Raw genomic sequence first — 17,341 nt, forward strand, 5'->3', positions numbered from 1 at the left:
CCTCTATAATAGAAACAGCTTTCTCTCTGATATCTGGTCTTCCCTGCAGCTCCGGTGCTGGTTGCAGAGGAAAATCAATGTAGGAGCATGTTAAATTAGCACTGGGGCTCCTTCTGTACCACAGTAACTGAGTGGATTTCAAAGAGAAAAAACTGAAGCAGCTCACAGCTGTGGGTGCAGAGATTTCAACTGTCCCCTGCAGAGACAGTTTACTTTGAAAAACATGAGGGTTTTAATAAATTTTACTACAGAAACACATGTAGTGTCACAGTACAGGTACTGATCGCTCTTCTCCCTCTCTACAATATATAGATTGATCATTAAAATCAGGTAAAAAGCTCGACATGTCACAAAAAATGTCTTCTTACCTCTTCCCACTCAGCAGTAAAGGAGGGCGTTCTCTCCAGTCTTCCCCCTGGGCTGGCTCCCTCTCCTGGGCTTGGACTTCCAGGCCCCTGGCCCCGAGATCCAGACCCCCAACTATGCTCCTCCTGGACCAGACAAAAACCAACCATTTTGTTTTCAAGCATTATTAACCTACAGGCAATAAACTACAAAGGTTGCCAAATATTTTAACCTTAAAAATATGGACAACTAAGCACTAAAAACTGTTTAGAGTATAACTAAGTCCTTTCAGCTCATCAAAGTTTTGGTTATAATGAAGCTATTTTCATCAAACAGACTATGTATTTAGCTTATGATTTATTTACTATGAATTAAAGAAGTCATCTCATAAAATGTGCTGCACAGCAGGGAGCACTGTGGCCCAGATTAGTGAGTTATCTCATTGGTTGGACTGGCTTCTGTGCTGTTTCTGAAGTCACACTGCATGATACAGCAAGATGCAAACGACCTCCATGACTGCATAATTTATACAACTGAATATTTACCGTAAAAGCATTTGCTTTCATTGCTAACTGTGATCTTGGTACTGACCTAAACTTTTATAAAAAAGAGAAACTTTTTATAACTCAAAAGATTCTTTCATGTTATCCTTGGCCACTTACATAAACGTCTCAGAAGAATGAAACATGATAGTGTTAAAGTTTTAACTTTACTTCATAATGTAACACAAATGCTGGGCTCTGTTTCATAAATCACGTACAGTTAATGCTGTGATTGTAAATAGAATCAGTCGTTTTAGACAGTGAGATTATTTACAACAACCTACCTGTATGGGAGATACAGCAACCAGGTTGGAATCAGACTTGGACAGAGACTTGGACAACTGCAAGTCCAACACACTGCGGGGCATAGACCTCATCCTCCCCAGGGTGCAAGCCCTCTCTTCGTAGCCAGGTCCAGATGAACTGTCCTTTGGCACACCTACTGGAACTTCCCTGTTTTGACCAGAGGAGTAGGAGGGTGGGCGGTCTAGTGTAGACCACCCACGCGGTGGATCTAACTGATTGCAGTTCTTGGGTCGAGCCTGGTCCTGGTTGACCCTGGTGTGGAAGATAGTCCGGTACACCACCTGCGGCTTTTGGGGGTCGTTGGCAGTCCTCTGTGGCGACGACTCACTCCCTGTCCTGGAGAAGACCTGAGTGGGTCCTCCTCCAATCACGATGCTGAACTCTGGGGTTTGCAGCAAACTGCTCTGGACATCTGTAGAGGCATATTTACGAGGTTTGGGATTATAAAGATGGTAAGGTGTATCAGGGGTCTCACAGGCTGGGGATGATCCATGAAGAAGGCCTGCAAACTCCTCTGGGATGTGGCTCTTCCTTCGCTCCTCCAACAGAGCGTTTGATGTGGAGGAAGAACAGAGAGGAGGAGGGGGAGGCGGGTCTCGCTGGTACGGCCCGTCGTCTGCAAGTAGGACACACACAAAAACATTGACTGATTAGGATTAAATCATATAAAGTTGCACAACATGGTTCCGTCAAAACAATGATACCACTAATGAATTTACAAGAAAACACAGAGATGAGTAATTTACACTCACTGCACAAATAAAATACACAATAATATTTAAAAGTGCTGAGCGAAATTCTCAGTACACAACAGAACAAAGAAAGATAAACGCAATGAGGCTAAAAAAAAAAAAAAAACAAATACTGCAAAACAACCAAAGCTGCAAATAGGAAGATAAGAACGAGGTAATGCATCTTCTGCTCCCGTGTAGAAAAGCTCTTTGTTTCTCTAAGGAGTAATAGCTGAAAGTCCTGACTTGGATTTTAAACCTCTGCTGCTCCACTATCTGGGTCCAAAAGTGTGCGTGTGTGTGTCTGAACCTATTCATGTTTGCATGATCTCATTGGGGCAGACGTTCTTACACCATTGACTATTTTTTATTTATTAATTTTTTCCTTTTTGAAGGGATGCTTTCAGAGGCCCACTCACTGTCTGTGTGCAGTGGGGGTGAAAGAAGCCGCTGAAAGCTTCTTTTGATTGTATTTGTGTAATTATAGATGCATGTCTCTCTGTGTGTGTTTGTGTGTGTTTGTGTGTGTGTGTGTGTGTGTGTGTGTGTCAGATTATGTACGCTTACGTTCACATCTGAAAATAAGTTACACCTGAGGTCACAACAATTGTCTCGCATGTTAAAAAGCTGTACTCCTCATGATACAAGACACGGAATAATAACAGGTACATTATTTATTCTTCATCTACCTTGACTATTTATTAAACTTCACCAGAGCAGTCTGACTCTCAATGCTCAATTCAATACAAGACAATAGCAAAGAAGCAACATTGTGGTCTACTAAGATTCAGGTTGTAGCTTTTCCGCCCAGGGAAAAGCTCTGCTCTTTTATATTAACAGTTTCACAAGGTCTCTTCCACATTGTGACTGAAACTAAATGTTAAATTTATGGAGTTAGAGTGATTAGTAGAGATGTAAACTAAGTGAGAGAGACAGACAGGTGTGTAGGCTGGTGAAAAGAATCATAGAGAATTAATCACAGACAGGGACACAGGATGAAGCACAGACAGATGTGAAGTGTTGGAGATTGTAAATTCAAATGAAGGATTAGTAATGCGACAAATCCACAGAGAATCATCACCTGACTCTGGAGTTCCTCTCAGAGCTTTGTAGTGTTTTTCAGCCCATTGTTTTGGTTTTAAGGCACACAACTTAACTGTTTTTGTTCAGTCACAAACCAACAGTATCTTACCTGCCTAGCAACAAACAACAGACAAAACGAGGTAGTGAAGAGCTTGAGAATGTAGTGGAGCATCTAGCAGCTTAAGAGCCAGATAGTTCTCTCAGGAGTTGCAAACAAGAATTCAAATTAAAATTAATGTTGCTCCATGTCTGTTAATGTCTGCTAAGACATAATGCCACATCAACTTGTTAGTGGGTGTTTCAGTGTGGTTATCTTGTTATGTTGCCCCCAAGTGGCCAAAAAATCAATTATTGAAGCAAATCACGCAGCACTTTATTACATTTGATGAAAATCAAATGTTAAGTTGTAGAGTTTAGGAAGAATTTTTCTACAGTTCAAGACAACTATTGTTTCCATTCATTTCTTCTGTACATTATCAAGTAGCAGCATATTGACACTTTTTTTAGTCAGAGTTACATTATTAATGCATGTTGATGCAATTTATAAGAAGTTTATGAGAAAGATCAGCACTATTATAACCTTCACAAAAATGAACGCAGCCTCAATGTTCACTGTGATGGATGACACAACATGGGCAACTCTTAAGAGTCTGCCAATAGATTTCCATACTGTACTGGAATTAATGGAAACGCATTAATGGCTGGAACAGTGTAAAAACTACATTCATACATTTTTTAAACAACAACCTGGCTAACATTTAAAGTGTACAGGGGCTACTGTGATTTGTAGGTAATTTGTGCTAGAACATGCAGAGCCCCTGGTGTGATCCTCTAATGTCATGGCTGATAATTCATCAGCAGGTAAAATATACATAAACATGATGATCTACCTCATCTGCCAAGCAAACACACAGACACACACACACACATATCAGAGTGCTGCAATAGACAAAAAACTCTGTGTGTGTGTGTGTGTGTGTGTGTGTGTGTGTGTGTGTGTGTGTGTAATAGAAATCTCTGTTCTGTTTCTTGTCACTGTGTGTTAAGATTGTGTACCAGGCCATGTAAACAATCTCCCCACTGATAAGTATCACGCAGACACACACCCTCTCAACAGTCTCACAACATAGTCAGTAAATAGAACAGATACAAACAGTGCCTTGTCCACACTCACACAACTGCAAACTCCAGTGTTGTAATCAAAACTGTCAGTTGAATAATTGCATGTGCCCCCGCTGCCCCACACAGACTGAAATCGCAATGTTGTGATTTGACCACATACTCCTACTGCCTGCCACCTCCTCACCCCCCCCCCCCCCCCCCCCCACACACACACACACACACAGTCTCTGGTGTCAGCCAGTTTTAACTAGCACCTCCTGACTGTCCTCAGCACATCCAACCACATTTCCATATACAACAATTACATAATGCAAGCCAATGACACAGAGCAAAGCCAGGTAACACGGCACAGAACAGACATTCATGAGAAAATGTAGGTCTGATGAAGATACTTGGCTGCTTTTTCTGAGAAAACCCCAACAAGAGTGACTAACTGGAATCATTCACACTGATTAATGAGAGGTGTTTGAGTTCTTTGTACTGTGAAAAAATAACACTGGGAGAAAGTGGAACAATATTAATGTTAGTCCTCGAATTTGAGAGCCATTTCATATGATTTCGAAGGTGAATTTAACTGCACCTCAACTGTGTCGTCCTTGTGTTTCAGAGTATAACGCGCACACCCATCAACAATGTGCAGGTAATGATGGTTGAAAACATGATTCATCTTCAAGTGTTACATGGAAAAATTATCATTATTTCCTACACAAGCTGAAAGCTCTTTAGTTATGACTAATCCTCAACATTTTAATGGGATAAACAGGACAGGAAAGATCATTATAAATACACAGTGGGTCAACCTTTGTTCTCAGCACTTAATGTATCTTTTTTGCCTCCATTGTCTTCTAGACGTTACATTTTGATCATAATCAATATCCAAAGCACTAACCATTGAAAATATGTAAGAGAATACATTTTTGTGAATTATTAAATTTAAATAAACAATACCATTGTAAATTACACTTGACTCTACATTATAAATCTTATTTGGTCAGATAAATCACACAGAGAACCTCTTTGGAGATAATCCGAGCAATATAACAATGGGTGGTTGGATTTACATAAAAGTCCTACATTTTGACTGCACCTTTAAGGCATCATTAAGTTACATTTCATTTCTAATTTACACACTGTTCTTTCTGTATGTGCTTCTCTTGGCCCTGCTGTGCATTTCTTTTGCAGTCCTTTATCACTCTCTCTATGCTTCTCCTCTTTTTAAAGAACAGAACTGTTGGCAACAGGTGAGCCTGTTGGTCGCTATGGCAACAGAGAAGCCCAGCATCTCTCCCAGTTTTCAGGCGACTGAGTGTCTTCGGCCTTCAAGAGAGCGAGGGAAAAGTGTACAGCTGATAAACACAGCAATCAAATCAGCAGGTGTGTGTGTTTGTCTAGACAGAAAAAAAGAACAGAGAAATCTGCAAGTGCAAAAGTAAAAGGTTTCGAGAGGGCAGAAGGAAAGTTACATGCAAAAAACAAGACTTTCGGAAGAAAAAAAAATATTATTTCAAGCGAAGAAGAGGAAATAAACCCTAACATTGGTTGAGTTGTTGAGAATACTGACATACTGACAACTTGTCGCTAACAAATTAGAGGATGATAACGTAAAAGAAACATGATTTAGCTCAACTCACACAGGACAGTCTCATTTCTTTTCTTCTTCCCTTATAAACAATCAATAATCGCACTCTGCATGTTGTTTTAACCTTCATTACTTATCCATTCCTGACCTTAAAAATCACTGACTGTCCACTGTCTCTCTCTCTGTGTGTGTGTGTGTGTGTGTGTGTGTGTGTGTGTGTGTGTGTGTCTTACCTGGGAATCCAAGGCAGTATCAGTTCAAATTAAGGCGCAATTACACTATATGTACTACACACATTTATAGTAACTCACCACTCTGTTTCTGCCGAAATGCAGCAAATGTCTAAGAATCAAATGGTGAGACAGCTTCTGCATACCTGCATATTTACTGCTAAGCTACTATGCAAACACACAAGTTGCAGCATGTAGCAGGACACCCTAGAAACTGATTGGTATTTGGATAAGTTGTGTTCATCCCTAACAACCGCAGTAACATATGTAATTGTGCAACAATAAATATTTAACAATATTACTCGCTGGTGTAGGGTTAACTCTTTGCTAGTTAAGGACTGATTTAACACTAAATACCTCGCAATAAAGATAGATTCTTTAGTTATGTTATTGATTGACTGACTGATTCAGTGATGTGTGAGGTCATCACTTCCTCAAGCTGATAAACTGTGAGAGGCACAACCTTCAGTTGTGTACATCCATCCACCACCCACCTATCAGTGGAAAATAGGCAGAGAGGAAGAGAGTGGGTGGGAGCGAAACAGATCTGGAATGGAGCTTTTATTTAATTTACCTAAACACTGCATCTATTTATGGAAAAAATACATGAAATTCAACACTTTGGGGTTTTATGGTGGTGCACCAATATAAGATACAACAGCTGCATTGCAATTCCACACTACATACTGATTCTGAGCAGGTGAATATGTAATGTAATGAAAACATGACTCAATAATACTCAGTACATTATTATTGCATAATAAGATGCACAAAGGGAAAAGGTGAGCTACTTGCAGTAGAAAACATTAAATGCTTTCATTGCAGATAATGACACTGCTGCAGGGAAATCTGAGAACAAATTATAATAATTATATTTTATATATATTTTAAAATAAATATCAAGCACCAAAAATAAGTATTGTGAAAAATTTTACTTCTCTTGGTACAGAGTTTGGGCATTGCAATGTCACAGATTAACTGGAATCTGTCAGCACACATTTCTATTATATAATAAATGTTGTGTACTGATAAACAGTATACTATTACATTTTGAGCCTTCCCAAAAAAGAACAGCAGCATCATTTAAACAAATGCCCCAATGACGTTTATGTGACAAAGCCCTCTAGTGGCTGCAGTAATTATGATGGGAGCAAAGGAGGAAGTCAGGGGGTGTCTGCATGGTACAACAAAACATTGGACTTTAACACAGTCTACAACTCTCTACTGTCCTGTCAACAAAAAGTGGAAAGGTGACACTCATTACACTGAGGTATGTTAACATCTACAGTTGTTCTGTGTCCCACATTCATATGTACTGTGCTGTATACAATATGTGCTACGGTACATAGGTCTTGTATTTTGCAGTTAATTCTGGAAAACAATGTTATTTGCTGTTATGTGCTGACAGACATTTTTTACTTGTTATTGGAGGAAGAGCTCAGGTGTAACTAATGACATTAGATGGCATTTCTCTATTCAGGGACTCCAGTAAGCCATGACAGTGAGCTTGCATGCACAATATCAAAGGCCTGGAACTTGTACACATAAATAGAATACAGGCATAATTAACATTATTAGTTACACCTGTGTTTAATCTTCTGTGACATGTCAGAATGTCATGAAAAAGGTCTGCACATTACATGCACAAATGTCAACCCAGCTAGGACTTTTTAATACCGCTGTTTATTAAAACTTTACAAAGAAAAAACAAAATGTCGTAACAAGCTTTCTGTGAACCAGGGCAAGGAATCATTACCATTTCCCCCCAGTGCTGTCTTGATGTCTTTTATGGTTTATGCAAAGCACTTTGAATTGCCTTGTTGTTGAAATGTGCTATACAAATAAACTTTGTATGATCTCCCTTGAGCTGTTTTAGTGCCACTGGCAAATTGTTTAAATGTTGTGTACCTGTGAGCGGCTCCTCCATTTACTTTGTGCACCGCATTCTTAGACAATAGTCTCAATCAACAGCACACTCAAAAATTAAAGTGGGCATACCGAGTATTCTGAGTATGCTTAATTATGGAGATTATCCGAATCCTGCTTAGAGCTGGTATGTCATATACTTTGGTCCTAGACCAGCTCATATTGGCATGTAAAGTAAATGTTCTTCCAAAAATGATTTTTAACCTCTTGCCAGCAAGTCACTTAAAGCAGTAAGATCTCATTTGTTAGTGTTGAATAGGGAATCACTAGTCTAATTGAAGCCCATAATACAGTATCTAAATCCAGTAAGGGATAAAATGGGTGGAAGGCAAAAAATATATAAACAGAAGGTGCTGAGGGAAATGTATCTGCAAAGAGAAAACATGTGCATCTGCGTATGAGAAGGGTGAATCCATTTTCGTTTTCCTTTCACACATGCTGCAAGATTTAAAGGCATGTTTAATTGCACGTTAATAAACAGATTTCTACAGCAGTGGTCATCACCAATGTTGTCTTGCTCCAGTCGTTAGGATGAAGAGAAAGCAAATATAAGAAGATGAGGGAGGGAGGAACAAGAGGAGAGTGGAAGAAAAAGGACCTCAGGGAGGAGGGAGGTTGAAAAGGTAAACGTTGACATACAGAGAGAGAAAACAGAGCAAGGGTAAAAAAAAGCATGGCTATCTGACTGAATGGAAAACAGAGTTTAAGTGGAAGGGCAAATGAGTTATGGAGAGGCAAACTGTAGCAACAGAGCCAAACCGAAAAGCCAAAGAATGGTTGACGAATGGAGGCAAGGCTGAGGTAAAGTGAGGGGGTGTGTGGGGAGCATATAACAGTGAATGACAGGCAGAAAGAGAGAGACAGAGAGGCGCATGAGCACTTGTGAAAGTGGCAAGAGAAATAAAGGAGTGACAGAATGAAGGATTGAATGACAGACGGGGGCAGGAGGTGGAGAAATGAGTGGGGATACGGAGCTGGAGTTTATATTTCAAAATGGGAGGGAGGAGAAACTGGGGAGAAGGGAATGACGCTTGATCTGTCATAGTAAAGCCAGTCAGTCCACATAGTAGCACAACAGTCCACTAGAGGCTGGGTAATCTCATTCATTATTGATTTTCACAAACTGAAGGTCATAAACTCATTTAAATTTCCATTAAAATAAATTAGATAGCCACTAACTATTATATGACAGGATATAAAACGAACTTGTGTCATAGCGCCTTTATAGTCCCTCATTTTTGTGGTCAATGACTAAAATGAAATGTGGGCATGTACAGAGACACACAAACACTACGAAAACAATACAAGCTAGCTCTCATACGCTGTGGTGTGTGTGTGTGTGTGTGTGTGTGTGTGTGTGTGTGTGTGTGTGTGTGTGTGTGTGTGTGTGTGTGTGTGTGTGTGGCAGCGTGAGGGGCTGGGAGATGATCCAAACATCTGATAGCACTGTGTTCATCGTTCTGTCTCTTGTGGTGCAGCACCGACTGTTATTAAAAACTACAGAGTAATATCGGAGCTGTCAGTCATCCCTGAGATTAAAGACTAAGCTCTATTTCCTAAGCGCCACAGGTCTGGATAAATCATTATCAGCTCTCTGAGCCTCAGGCACTGACGCTTGGTTAGTGCTAGGCTATGCTAACAAACCCACATCGAGATGGTAGTGTAAGACTCTGGCGGGCTGTTGCTGGGACTGATGGTGACAGGAAATGATTTTAAGACTGGATTGTTGATTAGACAAAAAGAAATTCAATGAATTACATGCGAGAGCTGTAAAAATGCTCCCTTCAAGTGCTGTTGGAAATGTCACAATCATTAGCTAATGTAGCAGTGGGGAAAGAGAGTTTCAATTAGCCCGAGATTTGATCAGTCCCAGCAAATGCCAGCTTTCCACCCACTGTTTAAATAAGGCTTAGGGTTGAACTGTATTCAAGCCTGGGGGTTTGAAACCCCACAATGGATCACAAGTTAGATCTTAATTGTCATGAGAGGATTAACCTTGTATGAAAGAAGACAAAACATACAATATTCTTGCAGTATAATTTGTCAATGTGTTATGGCTAGTCTTTGCTCTCTGAAATATATAATATATACATACACACACACACACACACACATATATATATACAGTTTAATTAAATGTCATGGAGATAGCTCAGTAGTATCTCCATGACAACTGAGCTATCTGCATGTGTTATATACAAACATGTTTATATGTACATATTGATTTTTATACTTTCCACGTATACTCTATAATCCATCGTAAATATTGACTACAACTACTCACATCTAATGTTTCTTCATTAGCAAATAACACTATAATATTCTGAAAAAAGCAATACATCCATTATATATTAATAGTTCAGTCCCTCCTGTTTGATAAATGTGCTAAAAGATTTGTTTTCACTTTGCCATTATGGAGTACTGATTGTAGATTATTGAGGGTTTTTTTGAGCATAAGGCTGCAACATAACAAAATGTGAAAAGATTGTTTCACTGTCACACTGTCACCCTGTAATCCCTATATCTGCTGCTTGCCCTTCACTCTTTCCTAATTTATTTTAATGCTGAGCAGAAATTTCTCCAGCTCATAATGTTCCAAGATTAAACTGATGAGGAATTTTTCCTATCTTCATCTTTTTTTTCAATTTATTACCGACTGTGCATGCTGAAACTTATCCTCAGGTCTGTAAAACCAGATAGTGTTGCACTACCAGGTGCAAACAGGTGAGTCTTACAACCCCCCTAACCCTCCACCCCCTCCTCCGTGGAAGGGAGAGAGGGAGATAGGACTCCCTGCTGAGAGCATTTCTTCACGTCTGATAGCCTGTACATATCTAAACTCAGCCTTAAGGCAGAGACGGGCCAGTCTGCAGATATTGAATTCACACTTTCATTACTGATTCGAGTGCACGAGTATATTGCCACGGGAACTGGCCCGTCTTTTGGAGTAACCCATTATTCAAGCCTCCTGAAGATGACAGTGATGGCAGTCTCTCACTAGCGTCACTGAAAGGGTGTTGTTGTACGATATTATTTGAGGTGCAAATATTTAAATTAATTGATGGATTTTTAACAACAGCAATGTTTTCATGATGGCCCCTGTTTTGTTTGTATCTCGTGTACACACACGAGTATGAACCGTATGACAACCCAGATGACATGATACAGTGTTTCACGTCTTGACAGGTGGTGGTGACGCACCAAGAAAAGCTGCAATGCAAGGAAGAAGAAGACTGCAAGCATGCATGTGTCAACCCAGGTTTCCTCAAAAATACATACGCTTTTTGTTGTGAAACACTGAACATACACTGAACAGCAAGCAGTCTGACTGAGCATATGAGAATTCAGTGTTTTGCTCAGGGACACTTGACCAGTGTTTGTTTTCAAACTTGAGATCCTCCATTGAGCTTTAAGGTCGTGTAAAAGTAACAGTGTACACTGGCACTACAGAGTCATGCAGCAGGAACATGGATTAGGGAGTAATGCACTTTGGTGAATATAAATCTACAACTCAAAAGAAAAGTTAGCAGGTATTTGGTAATGGACCAAAATATTTGAGATATTAAAAGTTTTTGACAATTCATCCTGAGGCGGACAGAATTATCTGCACTAAATGGCATTCCGATTGTTAAGACATTCGAGTTAAAACCACAGATCAAAAATAGCAAAAATTTATCGTACGATTTTTAAAACATTTGTGTCATTCAAGTGGTGCCATCCCTATAGCCATTCCACTAGCGTGGCTAAATGCCATCAAATACACAGCACTCACACACTTCTTCAACCTGTCTTGTTAGTGCAACTGCCTGAGGTTAAATTTAAATGAAACAAGCACACACTGTGTGATCAAAACCATCCCACTCATTAATGAAATTGAACTGTTAATTAGAGCTACAGTACATCTCTGGGGGCGGGACAATTTGGAGAGGACACTTTACTACAAAGAGTGACAGTGTCCAAATGCGCAAGACTGTGAACCCACTCTGTATCAGAGAGTTATTGATTTAGCTCTCTAGAAGTTTTTACATGTGGAGGACAAAGTATTAGATACAACTGAGTAAATACCACCACAGATCATGGCCTTAAAAATGAACCTAGAATTAAATCAGAATATTACATAATAATATTTATTAGATTCACAAAGACAGGATATGGACAAGACTCTGCACTGGATTGCATTTGATTGTACAGGTGTACGTAATAAACTTGTACTCAATGTAGGTGTGCGTGTACAATATACTACACAGAAACAAAACTACATACACAACAAAACAGTTAAATGTTTTTAGCCTTTCTCCTCCTTTCACCGATCAAATTTGAGCTTTTATCTTTGATTGATCCTCTCTCACCCCCAAGTGAAAAAGTAGCGAGAGAAGAGATATAATTTCATCATATCTGCCATCTGCCACACGACAGGGAGCACACATTCAGCACATTCAACCGGGGTAGAACAACAGGGAAAATTCCTGTCATTTTATATAAGTGGAGCACAAGTCTGCAGAAAGCACTGCTGCTTTTCTGCTTCAGTGTAAAATGTAGGGAGAAAAAGGGAAAAGCTGTACCGTATGTGCATGCTCTTTTCTGTTAAGCTATGATTATAATCAAATATGTTAATGGCCAATATCAGTGGCCATTACTTGGTTTACTTCATTAAGCATCATGCTATGCTGTCTCTGACACATAAAATGGATAGGACTTCAAATGTAGCGGTGTATAACAAAGACAGCAAAGGACAGAGCTGAGATGTCAGCTGGATGGAAAATCAAGAAAAACCATGAGCGTGTGTGTGTATGCGCATGAGTGTGCTTGAGTATCAAATTAATGCTGCAAACAGACTTACTGCTGACTTTCAGGATGACTTAATGATCAAGCACAGCAGGTTGACAGACCCATTGTGCAATTTAGCAGAAGTGTGTGCTTGTAGCTGTGAGTTAATGTCAAGGTACAAGTGAAGTGTGTGATATTTGAGAACAAAGGACTGAATTAAGCAACAGAGGTATAATGAGTTTAACTCTTTCAGGTAAACACACAGCCAGTGCCACACAAAAACACACAGAGCAGTTGATTGCTTTGCCATTTATGGCTCATTAACTGTTAGAGCTAATCCATCACTCAGCCCCTCTGTGGCTGTCATTGTGAAAAAAGTATGAAGTTGTGTTTTGTAGGCAGATGTTTTTCCACAACTGACCACGACAACTCTAGAGAATTTCATTTACTTGTGGTGATTTAGAAGCAAAAAAGTCCTATATGTTCAAAATACTGTTACTTTATATTTGTAGGTATGTAGCTTGTTCCCGCCTTTAACGCAAAACATATACATTAATGCTGCTGATAAAAATTACTGGTTTAATTTAGCTCCAGTTGTAGCTCACTGCTCTAAACAGCATGTAGTTCTCCTCAACAGCTTAAGGGACTTCCTGCGGCTGCTTTCTGGCAATTGACAGCTTTACACAACAGAGAATCCATTTGGAGTCGTGGTTCAGGCCACCTGATGAATGTAGGTTCAATATTCTCTTTTAGCTCCGTTTTTGTTTCAGCTTTGTCCATCTGCTGTTTGGTGCTGGGAAGGGAGTGTACTGAAGGTTTATCAGAGGTTTTTGCTGAAAACAGCTGCTGTAATGATGCAACTGAGAGCCATGGGTCTCCACCAGAACAGTAAAGATGCAAGTCATACAACCAAAACAATGAGCTGAAAGATGCTAAAATGCTTTGTAAAGCTGAGGGAAACACCACAGTAATGTGAAGGAAATTACTTAAAAAATGACAAAATAGTGAGTGCATTATGTAATCTACAATAGCATTTGGACATTATGAACAAAAACTGGTTGTATTTACATTATGGGGGTATAAGAAGCTGTGAAGTGTTTCAGCAGTTTAACAGCTTCCAGATGAATAAACACAGACCTGGAGCTTTGTTTTGTTAGTGACTTGTCGCAGGGGGCACTGCAAAATTCATGGGAGACAATTGCGTCAACAGTTGCGCTGCTTTTGCATAACACTGCATTACACTTGGCACTCTGTACCGAGGGCAAAGAGGGAATATCTTCTCAAGCGATGTCCAAAATGATATAAACCGTAGTTTTGATCATCAACAGTAGCACCAGTGATGGACTGGGTTATAAATAGACCTCCTTTTCATCCAACTGCCCACGCAGGTTGCTGACACCTGCAAACTTCACTGCAGGGCCGAGGATTCAGTGTTTAAATGTTAAGTTTGTGTTGAAGAATAGTTCAGGATTTTTAAGGAGAGAATGATAGGAATAAGAAGAGAACAGACAGATGTGGAGAGGAAGGAAGGAAAGACCTTTTATGGTGTGCAGACAGAAAAAAATTGTTCCCATCACTTTCTCGTCCTCATTTCTCAGTCCAACCCAGTGAAATCTCACATTTCATTCTCTCCATTTTTCTGATCCCCCCCAACCCTCCCTCCCTCCCAACAACATCAGACTCTCATTCTCTCTCCCACTCTCTTTTTCACTGGCATCCTTTGAATTCTGTGACTCTTTGCCTTCTGTACCCACATACATATATACTCCCTCTTTCTCTCATTCTCTCTCTCTCTGTAAGCCACTTGTTACCATGGCAACCCCACAATGGGCCTTATAAAGCTAATAAGTAGAGAGAGCAGGAGGGATGAGCGGAGTAGCAGAAGAAGGAGGGTGAAAAAATAGAGAAAAAATTAAATGGAAAAATAAATGGGTGCCAATCTATTCCTGGTGTTGGAGTTTCAAATAGAGGTACACCTATTTGGACTACATTAAAAGTTGTATCTATAATCTATAATATCTAGAATTGTGTGTTCATTAAAATTCTTTTAATGTAAATGTACTTCACCCGTTAGGGCAATACTGTTCTATACGTTCTATAGCAGAGACTTAAATTGGCTAGAGAAGACAATCTTTCCTCCAGTGCCTCAAGTTGCAGTGTCTTTGCATCCATAGCCATATTTTGGCTCAAATCAAGCACTTATTTGGAGAACTAAATGTGTCAAAGACTAAAATACTTATGTTGTTTTTTTACTCAAGGACCCCTCAATATGTGGACAGGAGGAGCTGGGGATCAAACTTCCAACCATCTACCTAAGCCATAGCAGTTGTGCAATCAAAATGAACCAACATCATTAACACCAAGGTCAATATGAAACCAGACACCTTCCAACACATCGTCAAATTCAGGTTTTGTAATTCTACAAATTATCTGTTTCAAGTGTTTCTAAATAGAAAACCTAATGCGTTCAAAGTAAAAACAAGAGCTTTCCAACACTGTGGTCAATAATTGCTCACCAGTCTTTGTCCAAAGACGACATTACACGTCAATGTCAAACCCAAGGCTCATTATGTAGGTTCAAGTAGGAAATAACACACTCTTGTTACATAAATACCACTGCAATGCTTCAATAGGAATGGCAGATGAAGACATCTCATTCAGGTTTACGTCTGTGTGTCTGTATGTGTGTGCACCTGTGGATTGATAATGAATGTGTTTTTCCTTTGAGGCACTACACAGATCAAAGTGTAGCTAGGCCTCTGAACTGCTCCTGGATGAAACAGAGACACACACACACACACGCACACACACACACACACACACACACACACACACACACACACAGAAAATGCCTCCTGCCTGGTCGACTTCCCCTGCTTTGCCTCTTCTGTCGGTGTCTGATAGCAGTGGGTGTGAGGGACAGTTGGACTGAAATCCAGGTGAGAGGAGGAAGTATTCACAACCACGTCACCAACTAACTAACACCAAGGCCGCCACTTCGCCATGACAACAAGGAATCTCATCACTATGGTAACACAAAAAGCGACTAGGAAATGACACAAAGGAAATTAGGGTCAAGAGTAAACCAGGCAGTAATCTATAGATAGATAGATGGATAATATATCTTATCAAAACAGGGTATTCATATGTTTAGTTAGTTACTTATATTAGGTTTCATGATATAGGATCTTTTGTCAGTCACATTAAAATGCAAGTGAATAGTAAACACGTTTTGCATTATTTAGTATTTATGTTCCTTTTTTATTATGTGAACAAAATAAAAGTACTGAAATGTGTGTATGTGGAGATTTAAGATTTAACTGCCCTCATTATGACATTCTTCTGAGAAAACACCTCTTCATTTCATGGAATATTCCTTTTGGAGGAGCAACTTTTAAACTCAGCAGGGGGGACGTCATTAGATGAAACTAACAGTGTTTCATCTGGTCTGACACTAAAAGGGACTCCCCATAGGAATAACAGAGCATCTCTTGCTGATGTCTTGGAGCCTAGTTTTTAGGATATCAGTACAGTTTTTCCCCTGAAAGAGCTTGTTTGCATCCTAATTTCTTGTCAAACAGACATGAGTCTAATGTACAAGTTGACATCACTTCAAAACAACCTTTCAAATGTCACTTTTCAAAGAAAATCTTGATGGCAACTGCATTTGGTATTTGAAAGTAACAGATCATCTGCTAAATGAATGAACTTGCTAAGGCCATTTCACAAGGAAATTTCAATGCAATCATCTCAATTGATGGATTCTCTTATGCAGGTGATATAAATCCATGCAATAAGTTCAGGTTTGGTGAACTTTGACAAGCTTAATTCATGCTCTTGAGCAATAGCAAACCACCCTGAACATAGAGCAGTAGAGTCTAAAATGCGTAGCTTACTAGCTTTGCTGCACCATTAACTTTTATTTAACCTCCTCTGCTGGAGTATGAACTTCTCCGAACAAGAGGCACGTATGGTTTGACATGCAACAGCAAAATTCTCCTCATGACATGATCCTCCTCAACCTTGCCTGACATACCAGTAGAAAGCATGATGTGCACTCATACAGTTTTCAAACCCACATGTCTATACAACATGTCAAAACGTTCTGTAGAGTAATTCTTAGTGCTTGTTTCATCATCCCTCAATACCTAGACAGCTGGGAATCACAAATTCACATGCTAGACTAAAATCATCAATTCATCAGTGCTGTTATGTGTGAGAAAGGTACCCGTCTGACTCCTGCATAGGTTAAAATAAACCATAAAAATGTTTGCAAAACTATTTCACTGACTATTTCACAGTATAGGACTTGACAGATTTGATCTAGTACAGTCGGCTCACACAGATAATAGTGTTATAACTTGCCTGACAGTTCAACCTACTTCCAAATTCATTATTCATCTATCCATCCTTGCAAGCTTTGCCTAAGATCTTTCTCAAGGTTTTTAGAAGTTATATAAGGGAGAAGTTGAAGGTACTCTTACCACTATAAATAAAAAGATTCCCTCTCACAAAAAGGTAGAGTTCACATGTAAATGTAATATGACACAATGTTCAGATGTGCGTGTAGATGTGTACATTGTACACAATGCATTTTTTTGGAACTATCATTACATAGTATGTTTTTGTTGATTTTTTCATGTTGTTAATCATATCTCTTAATTCTCCCTTAGACAAATGTTTTCCAGCTGTCAGATATGATGTGCTCTC

At 39.5% G+C, this 17,341-nt stretch overlaps 1 protein-coding gene across 4 annotated transcripts in view; it reads right to left on the reverse strand.

Annotated features, from left to right (window-relative positions):
* Window positions 1–17,341, reverse strand: part of anks1b (ankyrin repeat and sterile alpha motif domain containing 1B) — a 215,992-nt gene that overhangs the window by 74,688 nt on the left and 123,963 nt on the right. For all 4 annotated transcript variants that reach the window (XM_056367040.1, XM_056367039.1, XM_056367041.1 and 1 more), the window contains 2 exons: window positions 1,172–1,809; window positions 369–491 (listed from right to left, as the gene is read on the reverse strand). In XM_056367040.1, the coding sequence (XP_056223015.1) occupies window positions 369–491; window positions 1,172–1,809 (761 nt within the window). The remainder of the gene's footprint in view (window positions 1–368; window positions 492–1,171; window positions 1,810–17,341) is intronic.

This window comes from Seriola aureovittata, chromosome 22 (genome assembly GCF_021018895.1).
Source record: "Seriola aureovittata isolate HTS-2021-v1 ecotype China chromosome 22, ASM2101889v1, whole genome shotgun sequence".
NCBI lineage: Eukaryota > Metazoa > Chordata > Actinopteri > Carangiformes > Carangidae > Seriola > Seriola aureovittata.